Here is a 19,343-nt window from a genome sequence, read left to right as displayed (position 1 = left end):
CGCCCTCAAGCATGTAACATCTTATTTGTCGTCATCGTTTAACAGCAGGCAACAGATGTCAAATGCTCCACCTATAAAGGTTTTATAATGGAATGAAAGAGAAAGACTGGGAAAATTGTAGAATGAAAGAAACAGTACGACAGATAAGATGATACATGAAAGAGAAGAATGATAATAATAAAAAATATGAATAAATTACTATAAATAAAAAGTCCCTGTCCCACACGAGATAGGGGAACGAGAGGTCCCCAACAGCGGGGACCATAACAAAAAGGTTTTATTAAAACACCGGCTATAAATTTATTATAATACTTATTTAAAAATGATCACAACAGTTTTGAAGAAATTACGAAGTCTATCATAGTCATGTAATAAAATAATTAATGATATTTGTCATCTCTTTAGAATTCATTGTGAAACCGTGGAATGATAATTGAGATTCCTTAACGTAATTAAAATGGTAAGTCCATAAAAAATAACTTATTCTCTAATAAAGGCACGCGTATCTCTTGTCACCCAATGGATCAGATTTATATAAAAAAAAACCTATTGCAGATTTCATATTTTATCGTAAAATTCATAGATGTTGTGTTTTGCGTCCTATTTATATGTTGAGTTTTGATGACGTCACACTTACGCAGTTCAGTTTAAATCAGGGGTGACCAAGCTCTTTGATAGTTCGAGCCATTTTTCGCAATTGAATACGCATTTTAAACGCAAAATAATGTTTTTTTTTAAATCATATAATGGCACACGTATATAACAGCACTCCTAATAATACTTAAGATGCCAGTTAGTTAATTATGTGTGGAATAATAATAATAATTATTATTATTCACACCAGTAATTTGTTTCAAAGCTGTCATAGATAATATAAAGTTAAATATTGAAATAATTCGACAATCGATCGGAGCCAAAAATAATCGTGGTACCGCATATGGCACGCGAGCCGCAGTTGGCCAACCCTGGTATAAACAAACTACTAAAAAAGTTACTCACTCATTCGCCGTATCCACCGGAAATAGGTCAGATTGGAAATAACATATTACTTTACTTTCATTTAGGAATTCAAAATTGGAAAACTATTTAAAATCAGTAAAAACAGTTGATATGAAAGTACTTTTTAATCCTTGACTGGATCTATGACGAGATGTTTTCATACCGTCCTATATTCTGCATCGAAATTAACCTTCACTTGATCATAACTGTGTTTAGGATTACGTACGAGGTTTTTGTAAACTTTCCCTACTTGTCCCGTACAAGTATACACAACCTTATGTAATTCACTGTGCATTAATTATATAGAATTGAAATTACTGAGAAACAAGCTTCTAGAGCAGTGATTCCCAAAATGGTCTATATCGACCCCTAGGGGTCTATGACAACCTGCAAGGAGTCCACGACAGCCAAAAAAAAATTTGGAGGTCCATGAAATGAAAATGGGGGTCCACGATAGTGGATCTCAACACATACACTGATAGTACCTATTTACTTACATAATACTATCTTATAATATCAAAACATTTACATTATTTATAAAAGTACCTAAGGAGTAAAAAAAAATATTATATATGTTTATAAAATTGTGTAAGTTGTAGGATGTTGGTATTCGCTTTGTGGTCGCAATACATTTTCATAACATAACATGTGTTTTTACTTTAAATTTTTAACACTAAACTTCACTACAGTTAGAAATTCACAGGAAATCAATTTTAAATCAATTGTATAAGAGTGAGAATCTTATAAAAGATTAATTAAACACTAATTAGCCTATATATCATTGTCTCCCAGGTTCGCAAGAAATAAATAATAAATATCCCTCGACCTATTACTCGAGGTCGCTAATTAACAAAACAAACTTATATAACCTAAATAAAACAATGAAATAATTAAGGGCAATGATAATTAACGCCCAACTACCGGATATGACGTCAGTCATTAAAGTCGCCGGCCATTTCATACAGACCAACCTACACTAGATATTAAACCTTATGATTATGAAAATAAGAATAATTTTTCATATAACATCAATAAAGCGACATTTCGTTACGTTATACATTAAGGAAGTATACATCACTTGTTAAATATAATATACTTCATATTTTATATATCGTCAGGGAGGAAGTATGAAGTACTCAGGCCAGAAATGGATAGGGTGCAATGCTGAAGTATTGATAACTTCAAAGCCAATTTTATAATACATTTTTAAACGGTTTTATTTAGTTCGACCCGTAAGGAATTTATTTGGATCAAAATTAGAAATTGAAATTTAGGCACTTTCCCGTTGTCAGATTGATCTGAAATTTGGTACACACATTTAATTTAGATAACAATACAATATTATAAAATCAATAACACTATAAATCTAAGATGGCCGCCGATACAAAATGGCGGATTGCATATATTTTTCCTTAACCGCCTCAATATGGGTATCAAATGAAAGGGCTACACAAGTAAAACACGATGATTATGTCAAAATTCAAAATTCAAGATGGACGCCGTTCCAATATGGCGGACTAGGTACATATTTTTCCACAACCACCACAATATGGGTATCAAAAAACCGTTTAACTTAAAAGTTTTTAAATGTATTTATTTCCTTCTCAATGTCATTTAAACATTCATGTTTTATTACTTCACAAATTCTTTCATTCCTTTAATTTTTTCCTAATCCATCAATTCTTTCGAACCCAACTGTGGTGGTACCTGCAATTAAAGAATTTCAAAACGATTAAAAACACTATGTCCACGTGAACCCAGTTGATGTTTTTAATATTGACGGAAGATACGATAGATCCCATATTATTCCAGTAAAACCGGTGGAAAGCGATCTGCATCTAGCATTAATACTTTACATGGATAGAAGATTGTTTTCCGTATAAATCTGAAATCACACCAGTTATATCTTAAGATGAATATTTTCATCTCTTCATTTAATATTGTGATGATATATTTGCTTTACTTCTTAGCTTCTTGTCTTGATATAACATTCAATTATAACAAAATATACTATCTAATTTCTAAGAGAAACTAAAAACAACAGGTTCTGAATTGCGACGCTTCTAGAATAATCCTCTAATACACATCTTAGCGGTGATAGCACAGCTGTAGAGGACTGAGAATTGTGATCGAAAATCACGGGTTGATTCCCGGAACTTAGTAGTTTATTTGCACTTTGTGCGTATATATTATTGCCACTGCTCACAAACAAGTTACTAGAGAATGGACAACAGCGTTATTTGCGTACCAAAATACCACATTGCAGTAGCCAACCCAGGAGGTTTAGCAGGTGGTGGGAACCGTACAATTCCCCATATATGTCTTTGGGGATGGTGAGGCCTTGCTGTGGGCGTCTACGAGTTGAATCAAAACATCTTAGAAACTTCTAGAATATACAATACATCTCAAAATTTACTAGTCACATTGCCAGAGATTAATATAATCCTCGGAAACTTCTAGAAACTGTATTCAGGTCAAAAAGCAAATCACGTTAACGAAATATCTGATAACAGACCCAAATTATATTAAGATGTTAGCCTATTCATTCACAAATGAGTTGGCGATGCAACCTATTGCGTCCATTACTATTTTCCGCCCTGTTGACCTACAAACAGTGTAAACAGTTTCGTTGCGAGTTATTGGGGCAATGTACGAAGCAATTAGTGCGATCAGGTACGATATACCAAGCCGCATCGCGAACCAAAACCGAACCATCAATGTATTTTTACAATAATACAATAAGTAATTTGTTCGTACTTCAGTATAGTACTTTTATATTATCCTAGGCAATCTAGTCGACCTACGACATAATCAAAGCCTCGGAAAGTCATGATGTCGATCTTTGAATTAGACCAATGCATTTATGTAGTGAGTGACACTGTTAATAGAAACAAAACAGTATAGATAAGTAGGTACCAAATAAACTGCACATAAAATAACTAGTCAATTAATAATAGGAAAAATAGAATAACAAAAGTGTAGTAATGTATTAAGAAAGCACAACCCAAAGAAAACTGTGATGAAAAAATTGAATATGTAAAAAATAAAATAAAGAATAAAAATAATGTACCTAGCCACCTAAGAGTAATAAGATGATGGAAGGAAGGCGATGAAAGCAAGAAGGAATGAAAGTACACAATGAAAGATATTGTGATGGAAATAAGGTAAGAATAAAAGAAATTGAGAAGTATGACAGTGAGTGAAGAATAAAGATGAAAAATCTGAAAAACTTATTTGTAAACAAAGACCCTGATCCCAACTAATTAGAGGTACGAGAGGCTTCCAATAGCGGGGGCCATAAAAAAAAGTAGGCGTTAAAAAAGTAGGCGTTGTCTGAATGACGTAATGACTCAATTACACGAAAGGTGAAGGAAGGCTTACTTATATCCACTCTTCGCCTTGCTACTAAACTCCATACTTTTTATTCTTTGATTCAAATTATCGGGGAAATTTACGAAGGTCAAAATTTAACTGCTATGTCTTTCGCACAAATCTAACTTTGTTCATTCTTATTTTCACACCCAAAGCGTTATGCTTTGGAATTGACTTTTCCTCGGTGTTGTCAACAAACAAGTATATATTTAGAAGGTTCGAGACCTGTATATGTAAATGTGTATATATATGTGTGTGTGTGTGTGTGTGTGTGTGTGTGTGTGATTTGAAAACAAAATTCTAAGCAGACTTCATATATATATTTATTTATTATCATTCTCAGACACAGACACACATTATTTTGTTCTTCGACTTTTTTACACTGTGTTGTCATCTTCTACCAAAAGTTACCATAATCAAAAATATGCTAAATTAAAATATAATCGAAACCACATATATAATCATAAAACTGCAAGCGCCGTTCCCATATATTAGCAAACACTATTAGTGTCACAAAAATGCGTGCGATGCAACAAAACCAAACACCAAACCACGTACGCCCGCCCCAGCTTCCGCGAACAGCTTGGGCGATCTGAGGTAAAATCAGTATCCTACCTTAGATTGTCGAGTGGTCCTCGCTGTTCTTCAAGCCGTACACAATCAAATACATAACACTACATATAAACACATGTATGTGTGTAATGTTGTGGAAGCTGAAATACTTTAGCCAATTTTAAATATTTTACTAGTGCATGGACCCGTAAACTATGTTCAGATAAAGCTATAAAAACTACCAGGGCTAAAAGCAATTACTTCATCCGAGACAATAGAGCTTGTATAGATTTTTGCAATGTAGGCTTTTCTAGTTTTTTACCCGGCATTTGTAATAAAATATATAAAGAAATATTGTTTGATAATTTATATTTATTTTTGAAATCAATACATCAATTACGCGTATTGTAATTAAAATGTGAGTAATAACGAATACTATATTAGTTGATAGATGCCCTCTGCAAGGCATAGGCCTGCCTAAAGGTCTCCACGGTGACGGTTCTCGCGCTGATACATCCAGCTACTTCTCGCGACTTTGACCAAGTCAGTCCACTTAGGGGCCTGCCCACGTCGTCTACCTGCAGTGGGACATCCATCAGCTAAAAATAAGAAGAAGTATAATACTATATAGATATAATTAGTTAAAGTTTATAGAGAAATAAATTAATAAATAAAGATTTATCCGGTAAACATATAAAATTAGCAACACCACGCGAACGAAATCTTTCGAAATAAACACCCAAATTTCCCAAATCGGCGCGATGCTTGTGCTGACTCATTAATTATCACCCTTTTAGAGTAAGTGGGGAGCACTTAGCGGAGATCGGCGCCTGGCTGCAGGTACACTGTGCATTTTACGTGTTTACTTTGCTGACTCGGCTCAGCGGGTAGGGCTTCCATGTTTTTGTTAGGACAACTTCCGGATTTTGTAATAAGGGATGCAAGTAATGTCATAATATGCTATATAATCCATCTATATATATTTATAACTAATTCTTAATATATTTACACCATAAATGTCAAATCACAGTGACATTAAGTGCCATTTTGTAAAAATTAAAGCGCGTTCACATTATGACATTACTTTTGCGCCACCTATTAGTTTATTATTACAAAATAATTTAAAGCCATGCTCTAATGATTTCATATTTTATGGTACATCAAAAATTTACTTTTTTAAATGTGTTGATATAACATTTCCACACTCCATGTTTAACGACAGGACATTTTTCGAATTTTATATTTTGATAAATGAATATTTAATGGAATCAGGCGTTACCTCGCGGAAGTCCATCCTAAGTAAGAAAAGGACCAATATTTAGCCACTTCCGCACATGTCGTGGTAGTCGTGCATGTCGTTAGTTTTTGACTCTGTGTTTGGCAGTAATCGGTGTAACATAACTCCTGAAGATGCCCCGTGGAGGGGTGAAACACGTGTTGAGTGATTTGACGGTGGCGGTTGCGTGATTCGCATTGTTTGCCGCATACGCATTTATCGGCGGGCTGGCGGACGGTGCACTTTGTTGCACGACTACCACTGCATGTGTGGAAGTGGCTAAATATTGGCCCTTTTCTTACTTGATAAATGAAATCAGTCAAGAAATTGCTAGTAGGTTCTTTTATAGTTTGAACATCAATACAAATCGATTCTTTACGATATCATTATATTTCATTACTATAAAATAACTTAAGGAAGTTTTTGGCTCCGTGTTTTATTTACTCAAGTCCATGCTTAGTAAGCCCTAGTTTTCGTAAATATGTTTTTCAGATTTATATTCTTTAACTAGAAAATCGCTAAAGATGTTAGTGTGTCCATGTTTTTGGAAAGACATTTTTGCGATATAAAAATCATTTAAATTATTGAAAAGTCCAAGTTTTTTAATAAAGTCTTCCGGACATTTATGTTATATTAAATGTATATAATTCAAGATTTTCTGTGTGTCCATAATTTTGTTAGGACAATTTCCATACATATTTCGTGAGTAGAGAATCAATACGATGCTATTATGTTTTCATGTTATCTTAAAGCTGTTCATTAGTTATAGCTATAAAAGCTTCTTAAATATGTATGTATATCATACCTCATTGTCAGAAAAAAAATAAAAATTGTTTATACCTATATCATCCTGTATAAATGTGACAGGATAATATTTACTTGCAGTACAAAGTTTGCAGGGTCAGAAAGAGTACAATAATATTTAATGGGATCAGGCGTTACCTTGCAGAAGTCCATCCTAAGTAAGAAAAGGACCAATATTTAGCCTCTTCCGCACATGCAGTGGTAGTCGTGCAACAAAGTGCACCGCCCGCCAGCTCGCTGTTAAATGCGTATGCGGCAAACAATGCGAATTACACAACTGCCACCGTTGCTGCTACGTGGCACTAATCGGTGTAACATAACTCTTGAAGATGCCCCGTGGAGGGGTGAAACACGTGTTGAGTGATTTAACGGTGGTAATCAGCGGGCTGGCGGGCGGTGCACTTTGTTGCACGACAACCACTTCATGTGCGGAAGTGGCTAAATATTGGTCCTATTCTTACAGAGAACAATAATTCATTCCAACAGCTAGTACTTCGAATTTTGTAAACGTATTTTCAAACTTATTATCGTTATTTATCATTTTTAAAATCAAATCTTTATAAAGTGTGTACGATATATTAATTTAAAACAAACGACCTATGAATTCATCGCTTTAGATCTCTTACATGTATAATGACTCACCATGTATTATAAAATTTTATATAACATAACAATGTTATGGAAAGAGAATAAAAAGAAAAAAAAACTGTTTACAATATAAAAGGCATCTAACTATCAACCTTCGAACTTCTATAGAAACGCCAGCGTAAACACTGACGCCTAAGCCGTCAACTGCTGAAGGCCGCCACGCTCCAAATACTACAAGAATATAATATCAAAACATCTATATAAAATTATATACAACTTTGGTTTATATATATACTAAAGTGTTAGTGGCTTATTAAAAGACGTTTGTAACACTTTATCAATTTATTTAACACACGAACAAATTTTTATTAGCGCTTGAGGGCGAGCAAAAAGGACGTGCATTCGTCGTGGGACTCTGGGGCGCAATGTGCTCTGCGACCGAGTGAAAGCGGGCAATAGAACAAAGGCGCAAAAGAAACAAAAGAAACAAAAGTAACAAAAGGTCTGCGCCCGCGTCACCGGTGCGTGCATGTGCTCGCTGCACTAATTCGGCACACTAAGTTCGCCCGTCGGCTACGCTCGCCCACAAAATCTTACACCTATTATTCATTCAGACATCACGTCAGTGTATATACGACTCCCACAATACCATAATCGAACGCTAGGTAGAGGGTTTGCGATCACAGTGTGGTATTATGATACACAGAAACTGACATCATTTTTTTATTGAAGCAAAAGATTTAAAATCCCCCTGTAGAGTACACTAGTATAGGGTGATTCAAAATGGGTGTAAAAATTTGAAGCTTTTACACCTATTAACAATCACCAGTGTATTCATCATCTTGATGATATTTCATCACACACTTACCCCTGCTACTATATAGTATATAATTTCAGCCCATAAAATTCCGAATCTATACATAGTCCTCCCTCAAAGATTTCCAATAAGACCTATTGGAAGCGATCTATATCCATTAGTCATTTAGTCCTGCGGCCTAAATGAAGATGACGATAGTGAATTTTTTGTTTAAATTTGTCAATATACATAAAATTATTCTAGAACATTCCTAGCGAAGTTCGATCTACAAGAACATATATTTTCTCATCTATTTCCTAGAGCACTTGCTTTGCGATTTCCTAACTCAATGCAAGATACAACCTTAAGATGGCAATACGGAGTATGGATGAGGAAATGGTCGCACGAAACATAATCTTAAAAACTAGAGATTGTTAGGGTGTTATGAAAACCAAACAAGACACCTTTATTTACAAAAATTATAATTATAACTGGTTGATCATGATTTAGTTTTAAATAATAAACACTGTAACATGCAGAAACGTAAGAAAAAAGAATCGAAATTTTTAAATGTAGTTGTATAAACAAAGACATTAACTGCCTGTGGACTATAGTTTCTAAAAAAAATTAAAAAAAAATTCAATTATACTCAGCCAGACCGGAGGCCTTATTTTCAGGACGGGGCGTCTTCTGTTGGCACTAATCGCTGTAACATAACTCCTGAAGATGCCCCGTGGAGGGGTAAAACATGTGTTGAGTAATTTGGCGGTGGCGGTTGTGTGATTCGCATTGTTTGCCGCATACGTATTTATCAGCGTGCTGGCGGGCGGTGCACTTTGTTGCACGACTACCACTGCATGTGCGGAAGTGGCTAAATATTATTCCTTTTCTTACTTAGGAATGACTTCCGCAAAATAACGCCTGATTCCATTAAACATTAAAGATATACTTCCACTTTAAAGTATATTCTTCCCCCAAAGATCGTCACGAAGCTGACTTCGCATCCAGCGAATTCCCGGAAGCCTGACCTTGTTCACCCAGTGGGGGTCGACCCACGCCGGCGATTAGTCACGTTTAAAGTATTAAACTTACTTCATTACCTAATCTAAGCACTATACTTAATCCTATTTAACACAAACATTAGTGTAGTCACAACGTGCGAAGTTATATGTTCCTGAATTTTCTTTTTGTATATTTTAACAAGATTACTTTGAAACGTGAAAGAAATTTTTACTTATAGGCTATGTCAACCTATATTAATTAACTAAATTTATTTTTCGATGTTAAATCAAAAGCGAAATCTTTCTGATTTCAGCAGACATGTAAACAGGTTAGTATAACACAGAGCACAGCTTCTGCTTCAGTGAGTGTATAAAGATTCGTGTAAATAAGTTTCGTAATAAAGCAATTTATACGTGAGCGTTGGGCAATCACTGTGAATTGATTCATTGAACTTCCCCGCGAGTGTTACGTTACGTTGGAATCGTGTGGATATGCCTGCTACATTATTTTCTTTAAATATTCATAAATATATTTGAACAATTTTTTATTTATCCTTTCAAATCAATTTCACTCCCTTCAAAGTAAACCTCATTCGACAAAACGTGCCTTTGCCAACGCTTTTTGTAGTCCTCAAAACAGTCGGAATAGTTTATTTCCGGTACAGCCTTCAATTCAGTTTTCAACTTCTCAATCGTCGTCAAAACTTCTCAAAACGGCGTCTCGCATTGTTCTATTGAATTTTCTGAATAGCCAGAAGTTACACAGATCCAAATCAGGAATACGTTGGTTGTGGAAATATATAAGTCGAGTTTTGGTAAAAAAATTCGCGAAGAATCAATGCAGTAACATCAACCATTCGATTCTTAACACGATTTAGACATAAAACATCTTTCAAAATGGTTTTGTCTGAGCCAAAAGATGCTTAAACTTTAGAAAAATAGACGCCTACCAAATGTTATACACAGTTCTACCAACCTAGTAAAAATTACGAGGGAATTTAAAAAAACAATCTCACCTAAATTTTTGAACATAGTATAAATAATTCTGTATTTAAATTTAATAGGTAGCTCCATATTATGTCCAACAAATCTCTTGACATAACTCACTGAATCAATAAACGCTAACCTTTTAGAAAGAATTCCAAGCATTGATTCATTTGGTGTTATGTTATCCGCCGTCGTGGTCATCGACCCTTTAAACTTAATAATGTTAGTAAGATTATTTATTTTTGGATGTAACATTTTTCTTTTTGGTTCCAAAAAGTCAAATCTAGAGAAGATTGGGCATCCTTGGAAGTGAGGCCTTTATCTGTAGAGAAGTTCTAGCAATTTATTATTATCCATGCGTTGTTGACATACTTAAAGGTCGAACTAAACGGTTTGACAGCTCGTTTTTGGTGAGAGTCGCCAAGGTTTGGAACGACCTTCCTGGGTGTATTTTTACTGATGAGTTGAACTCTGGGGTCTTTAAGAGTAGAGTGAACAGGTTTCTTTTGGATGGGCGTGTACCAACTTTGTCTTCATCTACACTTTCCATCGGGTGAGGTGGAAGACAAACACCTATTCCATTACAACTATATAAAGAATAATAGACAAGTTTATAATCGCCTTTAGTATTTGTTTAACGCATATTTATTTGAATCTGCACGAAAATACATTATATAGTTCACGGACCCCTCCGCTCCGTGAACTCATTACAGATGAAGCTCTAAAAGCCGCAAGGCTAACAGCACTAACTTCATACGAAACAATGGACAACAATGGACGAAAATACATAGATTGACGTCTCTAAAAGTCAAGATGAAATCCAAACGGATTGTTAAAAAGGAATCGATGTTAAAACGAAGCACTTAAATCGTAAGCAATAAACAGAAGCAAGCAACACTTCATAAAACTATCATGGCTCGCCAGACTCTGCGTATGTTTATAATTTACGTTTATAACCAGGTTAACAACTCTAAGCAAATACCGCGGCTTTGAACGCCGTAACTCACGCCCGTGTTTACCTCGGCTCTTTTAATTGGAACCTTTTTATTGAAGTACCGGCACTATACTTAAAAATACTCATGTATATTTGTAATTTTTGATGTTTTAAAAATGAACATATGTTACTTTGGGTATATTTTTTACTTTTATAATTTTACTTTGTACTTATGAATTATATTTATAGAGTTGGTTTAACCAAAAGTTTTTTTTTTTTGCTTTTGTTCCAGATTCCGGCCTAAAAATGGAAATTAAAAGAATATCTTTGTTGATATTGAATATCCTGCTGGCGACCGTAGCAGCAGACTTCACCGCGAACTGCCCTCACGAGTGCAAGTGTGTTTGGGCGAGTGGCAACAAACAGGCAGACTGCTCCGAATCCAGCTTCCACGACATCCCAAAAACCTTAAGCGCTGAGATACAGATCCTCGATCTCACCGGCAACGAACTTTACGAAATCACTCGACACGCTTTCGAAGACGTACGACTTATAAACCTAAAGAAACTTATCTTAAGAGAGTGCAAATTAATAACTATACATAAGAACGGACTTAGTGGCCTCGCTATCATGATCGAACTGGATTTATCCAAAAACGACCTGAAAACTCTACACGCCGACACGTTTAGAGAAACAGCTAAAATCCGATGGATTCTTCTCAACGATAATCAAATCGAGAAGTTAGAAGATGGACTGTTCAACAATCTGCCGTTCCTACAAAAAGTTGATTTGAGCAACAACAGGATAGTCCAGTTAGGTTTGAAGACATTTATGAATGTACCGAAGCTAAATATACTCAGACTGAATAGTAATAAACTGGAGTATTTGAAATCCGACGCGTTAGGAGCGCTCACGTCCTTATCTAACTTGGACGTTCACGATAACCCATGGCGATGCGATTGTTATCTCCAACCGTTCAGAAATTGGGTTATCAGCAAAAATCTATATACCTCTCCCATTGCGTGCAGCGAACCGGCTAAAGTTCACGGTAAACTTTGGAAAGAGCTTGACTCTACTGACTTTGCTTGCCGGCCGAGCATCATATATCCTACCGCAAAAACAACTCTTAGATCCTCAGACTCTAATGTAACACTTTCTTGTCAAGTCAATGGAAATCCATTGCCGGAAGTCAACTGGGTGTTGAACGCCCAGATCATAGACGGAACATATAGATATCAAGGTGAAGTTAAATACCTTATCGCTCAAAGTAATTCAGAGAACAGTAAATGGGTGAATTTGACAATCATAGACGTTGGAACTACTGATAATGGTGAATATCTATGTGTGGCGAAGAATCAAGGCGGAGTAGAAGAACAGAGTTTAACTCTGGCTATTGCACCAACTACTCCCGGTATCGTTGTTCCACCTGGAATGGATAATAACTTATTACCAGTTTTAATCGGAGTCTCTTGTGCAGCGGCCATTTTGCTAATTCTCCTTGTGATCCTCTGCTACTGTTGCTGTCGTAGAAGAAGTTCAGAGAAGAAGAAAGCTGATGCGTCAAATGGAGAAGCATTAATAGAGGGATCAGTGATTCCAGAGATGGAAAAAAGTTTGATAACAGCTGTTAATCCTGTAACTAAACCTCCTAGGAGGTATGATATGCCTCCCTCTATCACGACCGGAGCCACTGAGATGTCTGAACTAAATAAAACGCTTTTGGACAACGATTCTGTATTTGGTAAGATTTATATTTAATTTTAAATGTTTAATGATGTCATTTCTTTTAGTTTTTCCAAGCCAATTTCTGCTATTAATGAGAAGATATTTGTTAATTTCGTTTTAAACTACTTCTAATGTTTCATATTTTGTGCGAATTTTTACTAATGATCATAAAGTAATTTAAATACATTCAAGTGGTCGTTTTTAATACGATCAAATTCAAAAACCGACATTTTTAGGAATTTACGTTAATATTTTATAATTTTTTTCAGCACATAACGAAGATGAAAAACGGTCGTTGGACTTCGAGCAACAAACGAAGCGATCTCAAGACGCTCTCAACATAGAATATGGACGCGCAGACGGACGCGCTTACCCACCGGACCTCCTGTCATTCCCGGCGAGAGCTGCCCAAATATCTCCAGCAGCGAGCAATGCTTCAACTGTACCCGACACAAGCAGGCTGCAAATCAATCCCGTCAGTCCAATACACTCTCCTATCTACGGAGTAGCAACCAATCAAAATCTCTTCAGAACTCTACCATATTCGCGCTCGCAATCACCTTTCACGGCACCGATAACGCCTCCAAACATACCGCCTAGACAAGGCTACGTAACTATACCCAGAAGACCAAGAGTGCCAAGCTGGTCCAGCACCGCCAGCACGCAAATCCTCCCCAGCACTGAAGCTCAGGAACCATTATACGACAACCTTGGCTTAAGAACCACAGCAGACGGCAGTTCAGTGCTCTCTTTAAACAAAGCTGGACTTGAACAACAATTTTCTCCGATGAGAAACAGACCTCTACCAGCGACACCAACAGTATACCCGAATCCGCATCAGCTGTATTACGCGCCAATCGAAGAACAGGAACCGGCACCATCTCCCGTGCCACCAGCTTTCGCACCCAATCGTAACAGCATCAGCTCTCAGCTATCCACACAAATGTCTACTCCTGGACCTCAAGAACCAGCTAATCAACGAATGAGCTGGACAGCAAAGAGTACATCTACTCCTCAACCAGAACCGAGAAAAGCCTTGTTCACGGACAACAGGAACTCCGACTCTCATTCACAAGTTTCGGATACTAACACCCTGAGCCGCAAAGGGAAACCTGAAACTGGTTCCTTGAGGAAGAACATCAGATCGGACAGCAAAGAAGATCCCAGTTCTCCGTCTAAAGACGATCCGAGGAAAACTGATGGAAATGTTTCCTTGAACCAATCAGGAACATTAGGAAGGAGCGGGAAGATCCCACCGAGACCGCCACCGAAACCGAAGAAAAAACCAGCGGCAGAAGTCAATCCCAATGAACCACTGTTCGAAGACGAAGGAGAGGATGGTACGGAGGTTTAGTAAGAGTGTACAAGATATAAACTACAAAGTGCCAATGAGCTTTTAGTGATTACGTCATGGTGCAGTGATATGACCTGACTGAAGTGCAATGGGACATTATTTTGCGGTGCTCCTGTAAATAAGTGTCGTGCTAGATTTTTTACTATTGCGTACAAGAATATTACAGACCATTTGCAATTATATAATATAAGTTACGACGTACTATAAACATGCCATTTCGAGAAACTTCGATCGTTCGATTTTGGACATCCTATTTTACGTGTTAAGTATTTATTGTTTTTAGTATTTCTCGTTTTAAGGCAGCGTAAAGGTAGCTAGGGGTTACTTGCCAACGCCGGTGTAGCCTTCAAGACTGATTCCAAAATTTTATTCATGACATTCCTCGTTTCCCTGAAATTCCCTTTTTCGGTTTGACTTTCGTAGTTTTGCTAGGTTGTTTTATTTTCTAACATTTCTAATAATTCGGAAGACTGAAATGAGTTTTTTTTAGACACTTTTCCACTATTGATGACGTCAATAGTTAATTAAAAGTGCTACATATATGTTCTAACAAAATGAAAAATCACATATGTTGTATATGAAAATCTGTCTCGATTTTTCAAATGATCTTACATTAATATATTTCGGTGTAACCACATTTATGATTTATACGACATATGTGATTTTTTTTTTAATTTTTACTAAAATATTTAACTTCGTTTCTTTTAAGTTAATATTATTTTAGTTCGCCTTTTAAGCGGTTTTCTTTTGATCCTATCAAAGCAAATGCCGAGAGATTACGTGAGAGCACCTTTCAGTCGAGTTTGGACATATGGGTCCCCTCTACGTTTTTGATTTCAATAGAATATAGTTCCTAAAACGACAATTGTTTTAAATACTATAAATAAGAATCAATTTATAGTTTGATGGAATGGTGATATAATAATGTCAATTTTTTGCTTCTCACCCTTTTTATCATACCATTAAATATTTTTTTAATCCCACAATAATACATATTAGTGATACGAAAAACACAAATGAATTTTTAACAAATCTAGAAGTATTTATTAGCGAGAATATAAAGGGAGATTTTAAAATGTTTGCCAAGACACGTTACGGTGCTATTTCTTTTATGAACGCCTATTCGTTTCGAACTTATTTATTTTAGTAGCACCCTGTATTTATAATGCTTGCACAAACATTTCGTATTAATCGATGAAATATATAATTTTAAATATATCAACATATAGATATACATTACTCGTTTTTGTTTATTTTAAGGGGTTTGTTGAAAAGGATCCAAATACCGTGAATTGAATTTTGATTATTCCGAAAATTTACCATTGCGTGTTATATGTCTGAAATTGTTTTAAACATTGTATAATTAACACGGTAGAGTTTGAAAGTTTTGTAGCATTTGCTGATATTCGACAGTTTCGTTTTCGGAATGTATGTTTTACGTTGTATTACATTGTATTGTATTTTTACATGTTTAATATAGAGATCCAGTTTTTTTTTTTAATAGTTTTAAGCGCCAAGTGTAAATACGAACATATGAAACTGATTAAAGCTATATTTCAGTAAAAATTGTTTTTATTTTCAACAAATATCATCTCAAAATCCATAACACATTCCATGCCATCGGGGTATATACGACCCCCGCTACACTTTCTGTTCAGGCCAATTTGCAGTTCTCATTGAATAACAAAGGATTCTTAAACAAATGAGTTGTAGGCACGAATATAGATAACTTCACATCACGTATTTATTTATTCCCGCTAATTACAGCTCTGCAGTATTGAAAAAGTGTAAAGCATATGTGTTAAACTACTTTTTTCATTTCAAAAGTGTGGGAGGTATACGCTTCACGCGACCTAAATGGAAATTCTTCAAAAATTGCCATGGCATGGGACGTGATAATCATGTTTTCTATCTGTTCTCTTGTCCAACTCTTATGAGATGTCTTCTGAAGCATCTGATCGTGGAACAGAATTAAGAGAATGACTTACTACCCAAGGGTATATATATATCATCTAATAGATTCAGGCGTTACCTCGCGGAAGTCCAGCCTAACAAAGAAAGGGACTAATATATAGCTACTTCCGCTATGCAGCAGTAGTCGTGCAATAAAGTGCACCGGCCGCCCGCTGATAAATACGCGTGCGGCAAATAATGCGTAACACAACTATCACCGTTAATTCACACAACACGTGTTTCACCCCTCCGGCCTTCCGACCAGTGCCAAATACCGAGAATCTTGGCACTGGTCGGTTTGACATCTCCTGAGGATGCCCCGTGGAAGGGTAAAACACGTGTAGCATTTATCATTGGGCTGGCGGGCGTTGCACTTCATTGCACGACTACTGCTGCATAACGGAAGTAGCTATATATTAGTTCTTTTCTTATTTAGGCACGACTTCCGCGAGGTAACGCCTGAATCTATTAGATAATGTATGTATATAACCCTTGGAAAGTAAGAGTCATTCTCTTAATTCTGCTCCACGATCAGATGTTTTATATCTAAGTCCCTTTCTTATATACATCATCATTATCATTTTAGTCGTAAAACTTCCAGTACTAGACATGAGTCTTTTTTCAGATTCCCAATATACCTTAATACTAGACTGCAATCGCCAATCCACCTGCCAAGCATAGCGATTATGCCCTGCAGTGGGCATAGTCTGGAAAGACAACGATCAGCTTACTGGACTTCTATAGAGGAACGAAAATATAGCCCAGCGGATTAGAAAATTGAAGGGGGTAGTGAAGCGAGGAGGGGTGAAGCCTTAAGATTCTGAAGTCGAGATAACAGACCGACAAGCGTAGCATAGAACAGATGACCCTGTTGAGATAGACGTTGGATATAGGTGGCTTTCAACTGGACCTGTTTGAAATCTCAAAGCCCAGTGTTGGACATCCTATAGCTACAATGATGTTCTTAAACAAAACAATGTTTGTGTTACACGTCGCACAAGGGTAATAAATAATGTAATGATCTATAGTTGTGCTGTAGTTTCCAAGAGCCTTCGTGGTTATTTACTGTAAAAACAACTCTAGCTTAATCGCCTTTTGGACCACAATTTTGAAGTTGCCAACCTTGTGGACTTTATATTTTATAAACAAATTAAATAAATTAAATAAATTAAAGTAATAGTGTTAATTTATTTAATAATACGTAGTAATAGATTGACAGAACAAACGAATATACATACAAAAATACAAAGCGACAAAAACTGTCAATATATAAAAAGTATTAAAAACAAATAAAAATATAAAGAAGGGTTAAAAATACTAGTCAGTCGCCAACATTTACATATTACATGTCATATGAAATCTAAAAAAAATATCTACTACTGTTTTATTTGCAACCGATAACATTTTAACTTACCATGTCTAACTTTCACATCTTTGGTTCAAATGGACCCAGCGGTGGACGATACTGTACACTTGGTCGCCCACTGTCACGCGTTTAGAAGATAGAAAACGTAGTTGGAAATTAAAATAGGAGAGAGGAGGAAACATCGCCTTTCGTTTCAAAAACTTAGCAAAGAGATCGTACAGGTTTTAAAGAAATAAAAATTGTATAGGAATGTAATTATATAAAAGGAAACCTACTGTGATATTTTGGGAGCAAAGAAAAGCAAGACAGGTGTTGTACAGAAGAAGGCCAGTAAGCCAGAGGAATGTGAGATATTGTGAAAGAAAAATGTAGGAATGTATATCTATGATTGTGACGGTAAAAAGGAGAGAAAAAAAATAATTGTAAGTGAAAAAAATTATTAAATTTCCACAAAAAACTCTCTCAAGAAATAGGCGAAAGAAATAAAAAAAAAACATGAATAGGTTTAAAGGCATTACCCAGTGTTATTGAAGAATTTAAATGACATCTACCTTTCGAGCGATATAAACATATTTGTACATAACAAAGATGAAATACAAATAAAACATTGTTATCTGTATATTTTGCAATACATTCCGTAGATAGGAACGTACATGTGACTACACGAAAGGGAAAGTCACAGATAAGACGCGGCACCTTATCATTACTTTGCGTTAAAAGTGATCGAATGGTAACTTATTCAAATTAAATATTATTCTAATCAAATATATTCGATGAAGTTAAACGATTGAATTATTTATATTACGATCTTTTAATAATGCCTTTAAAAACAACATATCAGAAAACTGTCTCATCTTCCCAAATTGCTTTCGTATCACTTGACGTCGATTTGATTCAGAGAATGTGTAGAAAGTTGCTTTGATAAGACAGCCGACAGATGCAAACTGCAAAGCATAAATCTTCTCATTAGATCATCACGATGACCTCTGTCTCACCTGATGTTCTGATGAAGAAGTCTACAATGGTACATGCTTAGAACCTGCTCACTCTTGTCTTGAAGACTCCAACAACTACGCCGGAAGGTTGTTCCATTCTTTCAAGTAAAACTTAGGCAGTGGTGAGGAACGTTACTTGTGCAACCGCCGACCTTTGCACTATCGAGTGGCCAGGAGCCGGTGTACGTGGCGTGGGGAACTAGGTGAAAGCTAATGAAGTCGCTGGATACGAGAAACAAAGCTGATCATCTTGGCAATCCTTGGAGTAGACCTGTGCCTCACAGTGAGCGTCTATTGGGTGATGAAATGATGATGTATCGGTAATGAAGTCAAGAACTACCTTGATAGGCTGTCATTTTATTAACGAATTTTTATACTAGGAATTACTGTATCCTTTTCTTTTCAGCTGATGGACGCCCACTGTAAAGGCCAGGGTCTCAGCGCCATCTGGCGATCTTAACTATGCAGTCGGTTCTAGTGGAAGGCGCGTCTATCGGCTCGTGGCCATTGGTTGCACGAGCGATGTGCCATACCAACTGCCAATGTGATTCTTCGGTATCGCAACTTCGGTAATCTTGATTCTTTCGCGGATCTTCTCATTTTGTATTCTTTGTGCAAATCAATGAATACGTTCGATAGTC

General features: G+C 36.1%; 1 protein-coding gene across 2 annotated transcripts in view; it reads left to right on the top strand.

Moving 5' to 3' along the window:
* The window catches only part of kek5 (kekkon 5), a 151,973-nt gene extending 136,060 nt beyond the window's left edge, over window positions 1–15,913 (top strand). For both annotated transcript variants that reach the window (XM_068767021.1, XM_068767022.1), the window contains exons 3-4: window positions 11,602–13,050; window positions 13,304–15,913. In XM_068767021.1, the coding sequence (XP_068623122.1) occupies window positions 11,616–13,050; window positions 13,304–14,388 (2,520 nt within the window). In that variant the 5' untranslated portion in view covers window positions 11,602–11,615 and the 3' untranslated portion in view covers window positions 14,389–15,913. The remainder of the gene's footprint in view (window positions 1–11,601; window positions 13,051–13,303) is intronic.
* The last annotated feature ends 3,430 nt before the right edge of the window (window positions 15,914–19,343 follow it).

This window comes from Battus philenor, unplaced genomic scaffold, assembly GCF_028537555.1.
Source record: "Battus philenor isolate CCGP_79_NKW_IND1 unplaced genomic scaffold, ilBatPhil1.0.hap1 SCAF_22, whole genome shotgun sequence".
NCBI lineage: Eukaryota > Metazoa > Arthropoda > Insecta > Lepidoptera > Papilionidae > Battus > Battus philenor.
The sequence above is the reverse complement of the archived record's forward strand: the minus strand, read 5'-3'. Positions and strand labels throughout refer to the sequence as shown.